Raw genomic sequence first — 15,242 nt, forward strand, 5'->3', positions numbered from 1 at the left:
GCGCTGTTCTGTGAAGGGAGTAGTACACAGCGTTGTACAAGATCTTCAGTTTCTTGGCAATTTCTCACATGGAATAGCCTTCATTTCTCAGAACAAGAATAGACTGACGAGTTTCAGAAGAAAGTTCTTTGTTTCTGGCCATTTTGAGCCTGTAACCGAACCCACGAATGCTGATGCTCCAGATACTCAACAAGGCGGCCAGTTTTATTGCTTCTTTAAAATCAGACAACAGTTTTCAGCTGTGCTAACAATTGCAAAAGGGTTTTCTAATGATCAATTAGCCTTTTAAAATTATAAACTTGGATTAGCTAACAACGTGCCATTAGAACACAGAAGTGATGGTTGCTGATAATGAGTCTCTGTACGCCTATGTAGATATTCCATTAAAATAAAATCTGCCGTTTCCAGCTACAATAGTCATTTACAACGTTAACAATGTATTTCTGGTCAATTTGATGTTATTTTAAAACAGAAAAAAAAGAAAAAAAGTGGACATTTCTAAGTGACCTCAAACTTTTGAACGGTAGTGTAGATGTCGAGCTACCCGATTATATATGGCAAAGTATTGAGCGTATCCTCACAAACTGATTAAGCCCATGCCTTATGCAAAATTAAGGTTTGCACCGTCTCCTTACTCAAATGACAGATTGGCAAAAATATACCCAAATGTTGACCAAGTGTTTGGGATGCCACCAGAGTCCAGCGACTGTGGGACACGTTTTGGTCATGTCAATATTTGAGGCACTCTCACATGTGTAATACAACTGTTAGCCCCAACCGGGTCACTGCCATTTTTGTCCATAAAGTGAATATGGGAACAATATTCCTAAAGGAATGTTAAGAATGGTCCGTGGGGACCTAAAGAATAATTTTGTCATACTGCTTTTCATTGTGTGATGTCATTAAAAACTGTATAACTACAATACTAATTTAGGAAGGAAACACATTCTAGCTGTGAAGTTTCCATCCAACAGGAGGTTAAAACAATATGAAGAACGATTAAACTGTGTGTTATGATAGGAATGTGATTTTGGTTTTCTAATGAGATAATGTTTTTTCATGTTTGTTGCACACAAAGACACACCCCTAATGAGATCAGAAGAGCATGTCAGTGTGATTGAACCGCCTTTCCGACCAGTGTGCTTAAAAGGAATCGCTAAGAATTAACAATCAGACAAGAAAATGTGAGACAGTAGATGGACAGCATGAGCTGAACGTTACGAAATGGTTGGAAACTTTGAAAACCAACACGAGGTGAGAAAATAACCTCCACTACGAGACCAGAAACATTCAGTCTGCAGCTGTGCATGAAAAAGTGGTCCTAGAACTTTGACTAAAGACAAGAGATGGGAAGGAAGAAATCACATCTCAGACAATCACTGGTGCATTTTAGTCTGTTCTATTTGAACCCTCCACTATCAGATAATGTCCTTTAGTTGTAGAGCTTGTGACCTCTGGTAGACAAGCCTTACACGGAAACGTGAACTACAACTACCCCGTCCCCATAGAAGGGTTGATTGGTTAAACAGAGAGAGGACAAACAAATATATCTATGCGTACATATACACAATGCATTTCTTATCCAAATGGGCAGTGGATAGGATGCTAAGTATTCTGATTACTTTGAGGATAGTTTCCAAATGTACGATAAGTCTCTCCCTCTCTTTATCTACCCCTGCCTCTCAATATGTGTAACATGCCGTCATATCTTGTCAGTCCATTAGGGACTTTTGTATCATGTACAGTGCCTTGCAAAAGTATTCAGCCCCCTTGGCTTTTTCTTATTTTGTTCCATTACAACCTGTAATTAAATGGATTTTTATTTGGATTTCATGTAATACACATACACACAAAATAGTCAAAATTGGTGAAAAGAAGAAAATGGTGGGGCATGCCTATGTATTCACCCCCTTTGCTATGATGCCCCTAAATAAGATCTGGTGCAGCCAATTACCTTTAGAAGTCACATAATTAGTTAGATTGCGCACAGGTGGACTTTAAGTGTCACATGATCTCAGTATAATATATCACACACATAGGTTCTGAAAGGCACCAGAGTCTGCACCATGAAGACCAAGGAGCTCTACAAACAGGTCAGGGACAAAGTTGTGGAGAAATACAGATCAGGGTTATAAAAATAAACTTTCAACATCCCACAGAGCACCATTAACCTCTCTAGGCTAGATGGGATGCTACCGTCCCACCTGACCAACATCCAGTGAAAGTGCAGGGCGCCAAATTCAAACTACAGAATTGTAAATATTTAACATTCTTGAAAATACACATGCAATATTTCAAAATAAAGCTTAACGTCTTGTTAATCCAGCCACGGTGTCAGATTTCAAAAAGGCTTTACAGCGAAAGCAAACCATGCGATTATCTGAGGACAGCACCCCATCAAACAAACACATTTCATCCCGCCAGGCACGACAACTCAGAAATAACGATAATTCATGCCTTACCTTTGAAGAGCTTATCCTGTTGGCACTCCAATATGTCCCATAAACATCACAAATGGTCCTTTTGTTCGATTAATTCCGTCGTTATATCTCCAAAATGTCCATTTATTTGGCGCGTTTGATCCAGAAAAACACTGGTTCCAACTCACGCAACATGACTACAAAATATCTAATAAGTTTCCTGAAATCTTTGTCCAAACAACTTTCCTAATTAAACTTTAGGTATTTTTTTAACGTAAATAATCAATAAAATTTAAGACGGGATACACTGCGTTCAATAGCAGATAAAAACAAAGTGGAGCGACCTTTCAGGTTGTGCGCCCCAACCACAACAGTACACTAGACTCGACCCTTGTTCTGAACAGCCCTACTTCTTCATTTCTCAAAGGAAAAACATCAACCAATTTCTAAAGACTGTTGACATCCAGTGGAAGCGATAGGAACTGACTGCAACTGAATTCTAGATTCCCAATGAAAACCCATTGAAAGAGAGTGACCTCAAAATCATTTTTCCTGGATGGTTTGTCCTCAGGGTTTCGCCTACCAAATAAGTTCTGTTATACTCACAGACATCATTCAAACAGTTTAAGAAACTTGAGTGTTTTCTATCCAAATCTACTAATAATATGCATATCCTAGCTTCTGGGCCTGAGTAGCAGGCAGTTTACTTTGGGCACACTTTTCATCCGGACGTGAAAATACCACCCCCTAGCCTAGAGATATAATCCCCAAACATATGGAAGAAGGTACTCTGGTCAGATGAGACTAAAATATAACTGTTTGGCCATTAAGGAAAATGCTATGTCTGGTGCAAACCCAACACCTCTCATCACCCCATAACAACATCCCCACAGCGAAGCATGGAGGTGGCAGCATCATGCTGTGGGGATGTATTTCCATTGGCAGGAACTGGGAAACTGGTCAGAATTGAAGGAATGATGGATGGCGCTAAATACAGGGAAATTCTTGAGGGAAACCTGTTTGTCTTCCAGAGATTTGAGACTGGGCCGGAGGTTCACCTTCCAGCAGGACAATGACCCTAAGTATCCTGCTAAAGCAACACGAGTGGTTTAAACAGAAACATTTAAATGTCTTGGAATGGCCTAGTCAAAGCCCAGACCTCAATCCAATTGAGAATTTGTGGTATGACTTAAAGATTGCTGTACACGACTTGAATGAGCTGGAGCAGTTTTCCTTGAAAAATGGGCAAAAATTCCAGTGGCTAGATGTGCCAAGCTTATAGAGACATACCCCCCAAGAGACTTGCAGCTGTAATTGCTGCAAAAGGTGGCTCCACAAAGTATTGACTTTGGAGAGGGGGGGGGGGGGTGAATAGTTATGCACGCTCAAGTTCTGTTTTGTCTTATTTCACAACAAAAAATATTTTTGCATCTTCAAAGTGGTAGGCATGTTGTGTAAATCAAATTATACAAATCCCCCAAAACAATCAATTTTAATTCCCGGTTTTAAGGTTACAAAATAGGAAAAATGCCAAGGGGGTGAATACTTTCGCAAGCTTTCGCAAGTGTGTATGTGTATTCTGTGCCATTATTGAGTTAGTAAATCAATTTGTGTAGTACTGAATAATCAGAAAAGCCTGGGCTCTTGCAGATTCAAGAAGTCTGCGACATTCAGAATAAGACTGATATGAGGTAATGATTAGTAAATTACTTATCAACATATCTTAAATATATCTTGAGTTTAATTCGGGAGATGGTAACACGTTAAACAACTTCTTCCGTGGTGCCCCAAATTCCTAATGAGTTAATTGTTTCATGATTAGTTAAAATGTATATATTTTTACTCATCACATACGCTGCTGTTACTTTTTTATCTATCCTGTTGCTTAATCACTGTATCCCTACCCATTTGTACATAACCACCTCAATTACCTTGCACCCCTGCACAGACTCAGTACGGGTACTCCGTGTATATAGCCAAGTTATCCTTACTCATTGTGTATTTATTCCCTGTGTAATTATTATTATTTTTCTCTGCATTGTTGGGAATAGTTAGTAAGTAAGCATTTCACTGTTAGTCTAAACCTGTTGTTTACCAAGCATGTAACAAATACAATTTGATTTGAGAGCATTCAGGACAAAAACTTAATTTCTTTGCCACATCTTTTGGAGTATTACTTAAAATTCCTGGTTACAAACAGGATGCTTGTAACCAGGAATTGTTTATATATGTTTTGGAATATTTGTATACTATACAGGCTTTCTTTTCATTTTGTTATTTAGGTTCGTATTGTGGAATAACTATACTGAACAATAATGTTCCATACTCACAAAAAGCTTATTTGTCTCAAATTCTGTGCACAAACTTGATTACATCCCTGTTAATGAGCATTTATCCTTTGCCAAGATAATCCATCCACCTGACAGGTGAGCAGTTTCCTTCCTCTTCGGCAACGGAGTTAGGAAGGACGCCTGTATTGATTTTTAAAACATCTACCAATCGGTGCCCTAATTTGGAAGGCATTGAAAAACCTCCCTTGTCTTTGTGCTTGAAATTCAATACTTGACTGAGGGACTGTAATATTCATGTGTAAACATACCGAATTGTAATAGAACGCATTTTACCGCTGTATCATACTGCGCTATGATTGGTTAAGACCACCCAGGTAGTGAGGTCATCTTTGGGTGATCATGGTATGAGACGTGAACATGCCAGTTATAGCTAGCTAATAAATGCAGTCCTGTTGTACTGCATTTTATTATTTTGTACAAAGCATGCAAAACAAGACATGGTGTTAGAGTAAAATGACTAACAGATGGACTTTGCTGGAGTTCGTTCACCTCAATTTTTTTTGTAACTTAACCTTTATTTAAATAGGCAAGTCAGTTAAGAACAAATTCTTATTTACAATGACAGCCTAGGAACAGTGGGTTAACTGCCTTGTCCAGGGGCAGAATAGATTTTTACCTTTACCAGCTTGGGGATTCAATCTAGCAACCTTTTGGTTACTGGCCCAACGCTCTAACCAATAGGCTACCTGCCGCACAGGTAGCGAATGGACTGGGAGCCTACAAACTTACCCGATGCATGGCGTAAGTTCAAACAGCATGTGGAGCTAATGCTCACGGGTCCGCTGAAGGAAAGAGAAGAGGAAAAGTGCAGATACCTGCTCCTCTGGATCGGTGAAAAAGGGAGAGATATTTACAACACATGGACACTTACCGAGACTGAATCAAAAAAAAGGTACTGACAACATACTACGATCTTTTTGAAGCATATGTTGTGCCATAGACCAATAGGATTTTCACTAGGTACAAATTCCATGAGAAAGTACAGGGAGCTAGCGAATCGTTTGAACAGTTTGTGACTGAGCTGTGTGTGCTTGTGAAAGACTGATTATGCAAACAAGGATGAGATGGTCAGGGACAGTATTGTATTTGGAATACACTCACCGCGAGTGAGAGAGAAACTTTTGAATGTTGGGTCTGAGCTAACGCTGGACAAAGTTATCGACATAGCCAGATCTCACGAGCTAACACACGTTCAGATGAAAACCATTTAGTGCGGCAGCAAGAGCACATCACTTGAACAAGCAGTGCACGCAGTCAGGCAGACATCAAAGCACACCTCCGGTGCCCAGAGAGCGCGCTTCAGAACGGAGAGAGAGAACTCCAAAACACAGCGACACAGACTCAAAACATGTGGATACAAAGTGCATGGCGAACAGGGAAATTACCCAGCTAATGACAAACAGTGTACTAAATGTTGAAAATGATATCACTTTGCAAAAGTGTGCAGAGATTACCGTGGAAAAAACAGTACACGTAGTGAGTGAAGATGAAATGTCAATCAAAGAGTCAAACGCTGATGAACTGTTTGATTCAGTGACACAGTAAAACCTAATATCAGAAAGAGCAAGCCTTTGCTGACATTGAGACAGGAACACAAGGCACAGAGCTAAAGTTCAAACTAGACACTGGTGCACAAGTAAACATTATTCCTCTGAATAAGTACTGCAGCTTGACATCTGAGTGCGAGCTGCAGACTGACTGGTTATGGTGGTGAAGAGCTCCTACTAAAAAGCACATGCACTTCCAAATGCAAATACAAGTAAAGTGACATGATGTTGGACTTTTACATTGTTGACACTCGAGCACCTGCAGTGCTAGGTCTTAAAGCATGTTTAGACATGGACCTCATCAAGCTAGTTATATTAGTGAAAGCACCAGTAGAGACAGAAAATGTAATGGAGGAGTTTGCTGATGTTTTTAAAGGAATATGACTATTTCAGGGGAATGTGCCATTCATCTTGGCCCAGACGCAACCCCTGTGCTCTCCACACCCATCTGAAGAAAGAGTTGGATAGCATGGAGCAATCTGACATAGTCACCGAGGTTACAGAACCGATAGATTGGGTAAACGCATTTGTGGTGCTGGAGAAACCACACACAGGCAAGCTCAGAGTATGTCTCGACCCAAGAGACTTGAACAAGGCTATCAAACACCCCCATTAGCCTTTACCGATGCTAGATGGCATCACAAGCTAGCGGGAGCATGCTACTTCAGTGTCATGGACGCCAGATCAGGCTACTGGGCTATCAAGAGCACAGCAGATTCATCTAAGCTCACAAATTTTAACACACTGTTTGGACACTACAGGTTTCAAATCGCCTTTTGGGATTATCTCAGCCCAAAACGAGTTTCAGCGAAAGATGGACGAAGTGTACCAAGGCCTCGACGGAGTTGTGGCAATTGTGGACAACATCCTTGTCTATGGTCGAGCCAAAGAGGAACACGACAGAAACCTTTGCGCAATGCTGCAAAGGTCCCACGAGAGAGGAGTCCGGCTTAACCCCGAGAAGAGTACAGACGGCGCTACAGATATCAGCTACTTCGGACATCTTCTCACAGCGAATGAAATCAAGGCAGATCCACAGAAGATCTCAGACATAAAAGAAATGGAGCCACCAAAGAACTGGAAACAGTGCTTGGCATGGTCAACTACTTATCCAAGTTTGCACCCAGCCTCTCCAAAGCTAATGCACCCCTGCGTCAGCTGCAAAAGCAGTCCAGTGAGTTCCTCTGGGACAAGCAGCAAGACATTGCTTTCCAGAGTGAAAGACCTGATCACAAGAGAACCAGGACCAATCCTTGCCTGCTACGACCCCAACAAAGAGCTCAGACTCCAAGTGGACGCGTCAAAGTATGGACTAGGTGCAGTGCTACTGCAATAAGGAAAGCCCATGGGCTACGCTTCCAAATATCTCAGACTGTGAAATCAACTATGCTCAATCCGAATAGGAGCTGTACACCATTCTGTTTGGATGTAAGCGTTTCCATCAGTAGGTATATGAATGACAAGTCATTGTGGAATCCAACCACAAGCCCCTCGAGTCAATCATGAGGAAACCGCTAGCCCGCAGCCCTGCCAAGGCTACAGAGAATGATCCTGTAACTACACAAATACGACTACAATCACTCACCGTTTAGGCAAAGACATCCCTGTCACAGACACACTCTCCAGGAAGTTTCTTACCTACAAGGACAGCAGCCTCAGTGAAGGCATGGACATGCAAGTGCACACTGTGTACAGGAACTTACCAGTTAATGACACAAAACGAAGGTAACATATGTAACCACGGGTATGTGAGCTATATGGATCACTCCAATATATTGATATCACTCCACGGCGGAGGGATACATCCCAGGTGAGGAGTTACAGATTTACTCCCGTGTACACCTATGTCACGGCTGGGGTACGCCCCTATATATAGACCCCATGGCCGCGACACAAGGTCTCTACATAATTTGAGGCATCTATAGCGCCGTAGACGATTAGAGTGATCCATATAGCTCACACAACCGTGGTTACATACGTAACCTTCGTTATGTTTCACTATATTGGATCACTCCACTATATCGGTACACGGCGGGCAGATATAGCAGATCCTTGCGCTCTGCATGGTGTTCATTACTCACTCCTGTAGTCCTAACTTGGACCACTGGAGCCGTTCTCGGTCGCCACAGAGTTCCCCCGGCAGGTCGGGTCTCAGGAGCAGATACCAAAGTGGGGGGGAATGCGTAAAGTTCCAGCCCTGGCCAATCGTGAGCCAGAGCATCCAAGCCCAGAGGCCCTGGTGGATCCGACATGGAGTACCACAGGGGGCAGTGTGCATTGCCCAGGGAGGCAAACAGATCCACCTGCACCCTCCCAAATTTGTCCTACAGGTGCTGCACAACCTGGGGATGTAGGCTACAGTCCCAAGGTGGCGGGCCCTCCCTCGAGAGCATATCCGCTGCCACATTCAGGATGCCAGGTACGTGTGCTGCGCGTTGAGATGCTAGACATCCCTGAGCCCAGAGAAGGAGCTCCAGTGCCAAAAGATGGAGATGGTGGGACCTCAGGCCACCCTGATGGTTGATGTAAGCCACCACTGTGGTGTTGTCTGTTCTCACCAGGACATGTCTTCTCTTCAGATGTGGAAGGAAACACCGCAGAGCCAGCAGTACAGCTCAGAACTCTAGTGTATTGATGGTCAAAACCCTCAGTCTATTTTTGGGACCACAAATTAAGTGGAGTAGAACCCACTTAGCCGTTCTGATGTCTCGATTCTGCGGATAGCACCCTTGTCCAGGAGTGAGGAGATCTCTAGCCGCAGGGTTTTCTTCAGGGGGTCGGCCACCGTGGTGACACGAAGGCCCCTGAAGGACAGTGGCCGGCGCCGGAATTGGAGTCGGTACCCCTCGAGCATTGTGGGTACCCCACTTTGCCCTTTGAGACCGGGAGAAGTGACAGAGGGTGGGGAAGGGTGTGTTATCGGTCCTGCTGGGCCCACCTCTCCTCTGGCGCTCCGAGCACCTGGGTCCCTCAGGCACACCCCTATGGCGGTGACGGTTGACACCATCACACCTGTCACAAAGGGATGCCATAAGCTCAGCCAAGCCAACAACATGGTTGTGTTGGTAAAGCTTCCAAGAGAGCAGAGGGACCCATATGTGGCTTTCAAGTCCATATCAAAGACTCTGGGGGGGGGGGTCCCGGCTTCAGTCGCGGGTTCCGGCCTATAATCTTCCGGTCCGGGAGGACCATGGCAGCTATCATGGTATTCATAGTCGGGTACTCCAGGAGGCCGAGTGACTCCACGCCCACAACATAACTCCATGGTCTCTGCTGTGAGTCGGAAGCACCCCATGGCAGAGGGCCAGCTCTCCTGCAAAGCCTCACGAATCTCAGCAGAGATGGGGACAGATGGAGGGTCATCACTGTCCACCAGTTTGATGTCCAGTGCAGTGGCTACCCAAGTGAGTAGGCTCTTCATAGCCTCTCAAGCTGCTGGGGGCGATGAAGCCCCGCTGCCAGCTTCTGATGGCCTGTCAGCCTGGTAGCCTCGCTCACGGTAGTAAACAGCGCCAGCATTATCCCCCAGGAACAGCCTATCACTGGCCAACAGGGAACAGCTGTCGTCACCATCGAAGCTAGCAACCTCCTGACTGAGGGCATGCACCCTCCATTCAAGGTGGTCCCAGCGGTCCAGTAGAGGCCTGTGGTGGCACCGGCCATGCTTCCTGGGAGGGGTACTGGGCCCAGTAGAGGGACTAACACTCGCGCATGGCCTCCAAATCGTGCGAGGCGCAGGCGTTCTGAGACCACACAAAACAGGCATCCAGTAGGGCATTCCACCACCCTCTCCGTGTGGCTCAAACCCAGGCAGTGCACACACAAAGTATGCAGATCCCCAGGGGGAATGCCACCATCAAACCTGTCAAAGGGAAGCAATAAGCTCAGTCAAGCCAACAAGGCCACGGAGCAGGGGTCCGACGCCCTGGGAGAGCTTATGTCGTGACCCTCTTGGAGGAATAGGAACCCAGTGAGGGATAAATTACCCAGTAACTCTGCAAAAACCGGGGAAGACCCGTGTGGGATAAACAGGCACACAAAAAAACAGCAACCAGGTAATAGATTTGATTTATATGTTTTTTTGACTACAATATTACCTTTAATATTCAAGCAGTAAAAACAGCACTATATGATGGAGTAACTCCATTAAGAAACTCCAAAGTTAATGTCTCAATATAGTGGAAGCCCACCACGATACACTTACACTCTGCAGGGGTAAAAACAAGAAAAAAAACTGCAGGATAATTAGCAGCATGTTAAAGCAATTCACAACAAACACCTAGAACAAGCCAGTCGGCAAGTTGAGCATGGTCAATTACAGTTTGTGAAAGCAAGAGCCACCATACTAATGAATGCACAGAGAGTCATAGTGTAACACTACCAAAACACAAGTAAGACAAAACACGGACGGAAGAGACAGATCAACCACGCGCAGCGGGTGGAGCACTCAAGAGGGTCTGAACATTAGGCCAGCTGCTCCAGGCTGCAAACAGCCAGTGAGTATACTTCCACGCAAGATATTACACTTACCAAGCGAACATCAGAAAGTTTGTACCTCAAACCATATGGACATCCACCGAGAAAATGAAAGAACGTGTGTCGCAGCCATGGGGTCTACAGTAGCTTTCGAAAGTATTCACCCTCCTTGGCATTGTTCCTATTTTGTTGCCATACAACCTGGAATTAAAATAAAAAATTGGGGGGGGGTTTTATCATTTGATTTACACAACATGCCTACCATATTGAAGATGCATTTTATTTTATTGTATAACAAACAAGAAATAAGACAAAAAAACAGAACTTGAGCTTGCATAAATATTCACTGCCCAAATTCAATACTTTGTAGAGCCACCTTTTGAAGCAATTACAGCTGCAAGTCTCTTGGGGTAGTACGGCTTAGAGTGGTCCTATGGACAGATACTCCAATCTCCGCTGTGGAACTTTGCAGCTCCTTCAGGGTTATCTTTGGTATCTTTGTTGCATCTCTGATTAATGCCCTCATTGCCTGGTCTGTGAGTTTGTGGGCAGCCCTCTCTTGGCAGGTTAGTTGTGGTGCCATATTCTTTCCATTTAAAAAAAGCTTTGTCCCCTACCTGTTTGGAGAGCTCCTTGGTCTTTATGGTGCCTCTTGCTTGGTGGTGCCCCTTGCTTAGTGGTGTTGCAGACTCTGGGGCTTTTCAGAACAGGTGTATATATACTGAGATCATGTGACACATAAATAAGGTCCACCTGTGTGCAATCTAACTAATTATATGACTTCTGAAGGTAATTGGTTGCACCTGATCTTATTTAGGGGCTTCATAGCAAAGGGGGTGAATACATACACCCCTTTTCCATTTTTATAAAAAAAATTGAAACAAGTTTTTTTTTTTCATTTCACCAATTTGAACTATTTTGTGTAAGTCCATTATAAGAAATCCAAATAAAAATGAATTTAAAATTACAGGTTGTAATGCAACAAAACAGGAAAAACGCCAAGGGGATGAATACTTTCGCAAGGCACTGTGTGTATATAGTGGCGGACCCCAGCCGTGACACAGGTGTACACGGGAGTACATCTGTAAATCCTCACCTCAAATGTATCCCTCCGCCGCAGAGTGATACCAATATATTGGAGTGATCCAATATAGTGAACCATAACTGAAGGAGATCTGAGCAGAAACAGAAAAGGACTCAACTCACACAGCTGAGGAAAGTCATACAGGATGGATGGCCTGAGGAGAGGAAAAAATGCCCTCAGAGCTTCTCGAGTTCTGGAACCATCGTGATGAACTATCACAGATCAACGGAATCATTTTCAAAGGAAAGAAAATCATAATTCTTGCCAGTCTCAGAGAAGAGATTTTGAAAAATATCCATGCTGGACACATGGGCCTGGAAGAGTGCAAACAGAGAGCACTCTTTTGGCCTGGAATGTGCAAACAAATACAGAACATTGTTGGTAAATGTGCCACCTGTCTTGAACAACGCCCCTCAAACACCAAAGAGCCAACGTTACCTCACTGTATCCCAGACCAACCATGGAAACGAGGACTACATCGTAACAGTGGACTACTGCAGCAGATACTTCAAACTCGACAAGATTCACAGCACATCTGCAGCTGTGATACACAAGCTGAAAGCAATCTTTGCCAGGCATGGCATTGTAGAGACTTTAATATCTGACAATGGCCCCTGTTACAAATCAAATGAGTTTGAATCCTTCACAAAAGCATGGGAGTTCACACATCACCACAAGCCCGCATTACCCTCAAAGTAATGGCCTTGCTGAAAAATCGGTGCAGATTGCTAAATCACTCAAGGACAAAGCAAAAGCAGACGAGAGACGCCTACCTCAGTTTCCTTGAATACTGTAACACTCCAGTTGACAACTTCAAATCACCAGCCCAGCTTTTGATGAGCCGCAGACTTCGTTCAATCCTTCCCAGCACCAACCAACAGCTGCAACCTGAGGTCGCCAGCTACAAGGAAATGCATGAAAAACGTACACAGAAACAACAACAAAAGCGATACTATGACAGGTCAGCGAGACCAATGCCACCACTGATCGACGGAGAGTCAGTTAGAACCCAGGAGCAAGGCCACTGGAAACCATCAGTCGTCATCCAGCCAGCTGACACTGAACGTTCATATCACGTCCGCACCGCAGGAGGAGCGGTGTACCGCCGCAATCGTCGTCGCCTACTTAACACAAAAGAACAATACACTGACGAGATGAACTGTTCCCCTGACAGAGAAAGTGATGGACTAAACACACACATACAACATACTTACCTGCAACACCACAAGAACTGTTGACTGACACATAAGCATGCTCAGCATCATATCACACAAAGTCAGGAAGAGAGGTCAAGCCCAGAGCTGTCCTAAACCTGTGAAATGTCAACGGGTGTAGGCGGATCGCTGCCCTAAAAGAGTTCCAGACTGTAAACTGTTATGTTGATTCAGTTGGTGCAGTATGCAGTATAAATGATTACTTACCTTGAGTTCAAACTACAGAGCGTGGATTCAAAAGAAACACTTAGAATATGTAAATTATTTTTATTTTAAAAGAAGGGGGGGATGTAATATTAATGTGTAAACATACTGAATTGTAATTGGATGCATTTTACCCCCGTGTCATACTGCGCTATGATTGGTTAAGACCACCCAGGTGGAGAGGTCATCTTAATTTGATCATGGTATGAGACACTGAACATGCCAGTTATAGCTAGCTAATAAATACATATCCTGTAGTACTGCATTTTATTATTTTGTACAAAGCATGCAAAACAAGACAAGGACCGTACAAATAATTGTATGTGTGGGGTACAGAGATGAGGTAGTTATTAAGAAATCATGTTAAACACTATTATTGCATGAGTCCATGCCAATTATTATGTGAATTGTTATGCACATTTTTACTCCTGGACTTATTTAGGCTTGTCATAACAAAGGGGTTAAATACTTATTGACTCAAGACATTTCAGCTTGGAATTGGTTAATAATTTAAAAAAATGTCTACATACAAAATTCCACTTTGACATTATGAGGTATTGTGTGTAGATCAGTGACACACAATCTCAATTTCATCAATTTTAAATCCAAACTGTAAGTAACGCTGTGAATACTTTCTGAAGGCACTGTACAGTAGCTAGCTAAATGCATTGTTGACTACACCCTAGCTAGACTACATCAACTAACGTAGCTAGCTGTCTTGAGAGCCTGAATCACCAGTCTTACCTTCAGCAACATCGTCATCAATCGCTCCTTTGACTTGAGAAAAACACCACTGCACATCATTGCCCCCGCCGCCGGCTCCTGGAACCCCACAAACAGAGCAACGCTTTAGAACTCAAAGCTGCATCGTACATGGCTTTGATGTCAAAGATTAATGTGAATCTTCTATATCTAGTTAGCAAGCTTTTATCTAATCTAGTAACGTTACTGACTAACTTTCCATAATCAGAGAAGACCACCATTAAGCAATTTATTGACATCATTGTTTGGTAGCTTCAATACAGAGAAAGTGATAGCAAATATAGAAAGTTAGTTAGCTAGTTAGTTAACATTAACTAGCTAGCTAGCTAATGTTGTTGGTGGTGCAGTTAACTACTATAACTTTATATCTAGCGGAAGCATCCGATACGCCGGAGAACATGCAGAGTACACGCCCAACTCGGGGGAGGCTAATGTTAGCTAGCTAGCTTCTCTCCAAATGGCAAGAAAGCGGACAATATACACAGAAACAACTTAGCAAATGTATGGGCGATAAACAAACCCCTTCAATTTATGCATCAGACATTATTAGCTTGCTAGTTAACTTTACCTGCCATGGTGAGAGGGAATCTCTGTCGAGGGCTTGGTTGGGGCCCTTGCTTATCTTTCCAGTTTGCCGGGCTAGGGTGTGTACAAGCAGAATCTCGCTGTGAGTGCAAGTGAAGCAATGGAGGGTGTGGCTCTTTTCCCCTGCTATTCTTCAACTTCTCCTGTCACTTATCTTGCTAAGCAATGCTTTGACAATCAGCAACGCTTCCTCGGATCACTTTGCAACTATTATTTCCCTCTCACTGCTTCTACTTTCAAAATGGCGCAACCTGGTCCTGCACTGACGTCAGTGAGAGGCAGGTGCGCGCTTCCCAACAGTTTAAAGTGATTCCATATCCAAAACAGGCCCCTTTCGAATACTAAATAATATCCTTCCTCCTTTCCTTGACGGAATCACTGATCTGACAAATGGTCGGTGATCCACTCCTATAGTACAGATCCACTACATGCCTATCACCAGAAAGAGCAGCGACCATCTTTGCTATCACCAATCAGAAAAATGCATTCGAAAGCATTCAAAAATAATACCAGCTATGATTCAAACAGGTCATCCAAATAACCTGCGGCCATCTTTGTGGTAGTAATTGGAAGTTAAAATGTTAATGCAATTTAAAATT

The 15,242-nt window shown here is 43.5% G+C and overlaps 1 protein-coding gene across 1 annotated transcript in view; it reads right to left on the bottom strand.

Annotated features, from left to right (window-relative positions):
• LOC111957879 (serine/threonine-protein phosphatase 2A 55 kDa regulatory subunit B alpha isoform) overlaps nucleotides 1-15,032 on the bottom strand; it is a 29,907-nt gene extending 14,875 nt beyond the window's left edge. The window contains exons 1-2 of the mRNA XM_023978942.2: nucleotides 14,627-15,032; nucleotides 14,041-14,118 (exon numbers count right to left, since the gene is read on the bottom strand). Coding sequence (XP_023834710.1) covers nucleotides 14,041-14,118; nucleotides 14,627-14,633 — 85 coding nt within the window. The 5' untranslated portion in view covers nucleotides 14,634-15,032. The remainder of the gene's footprint in view (nucleotides 1-14,040; nucleotides 14,119-14,626) is intronic.
• Between the last annotated feature and the right edge of the window lie 210 nt (nucleotides 15,033-15,242).

The sequence above is a fragment of the Salvelinus sp. IW2-2015 genome, linkage group LG33 (assembly GCF_002910315.2).
Source record: "Salvelinus sp. IW2-2015 linkage group LG33, ASM291031v2, whole genome shotgun sequence".
Lineage (NCBI taxonomy): Eukaryota > Metazoa > Chordata > Actinopteri > Salmoniformes > Salmonidae > Salvelinus > Salvelinus sp. IW2-2015.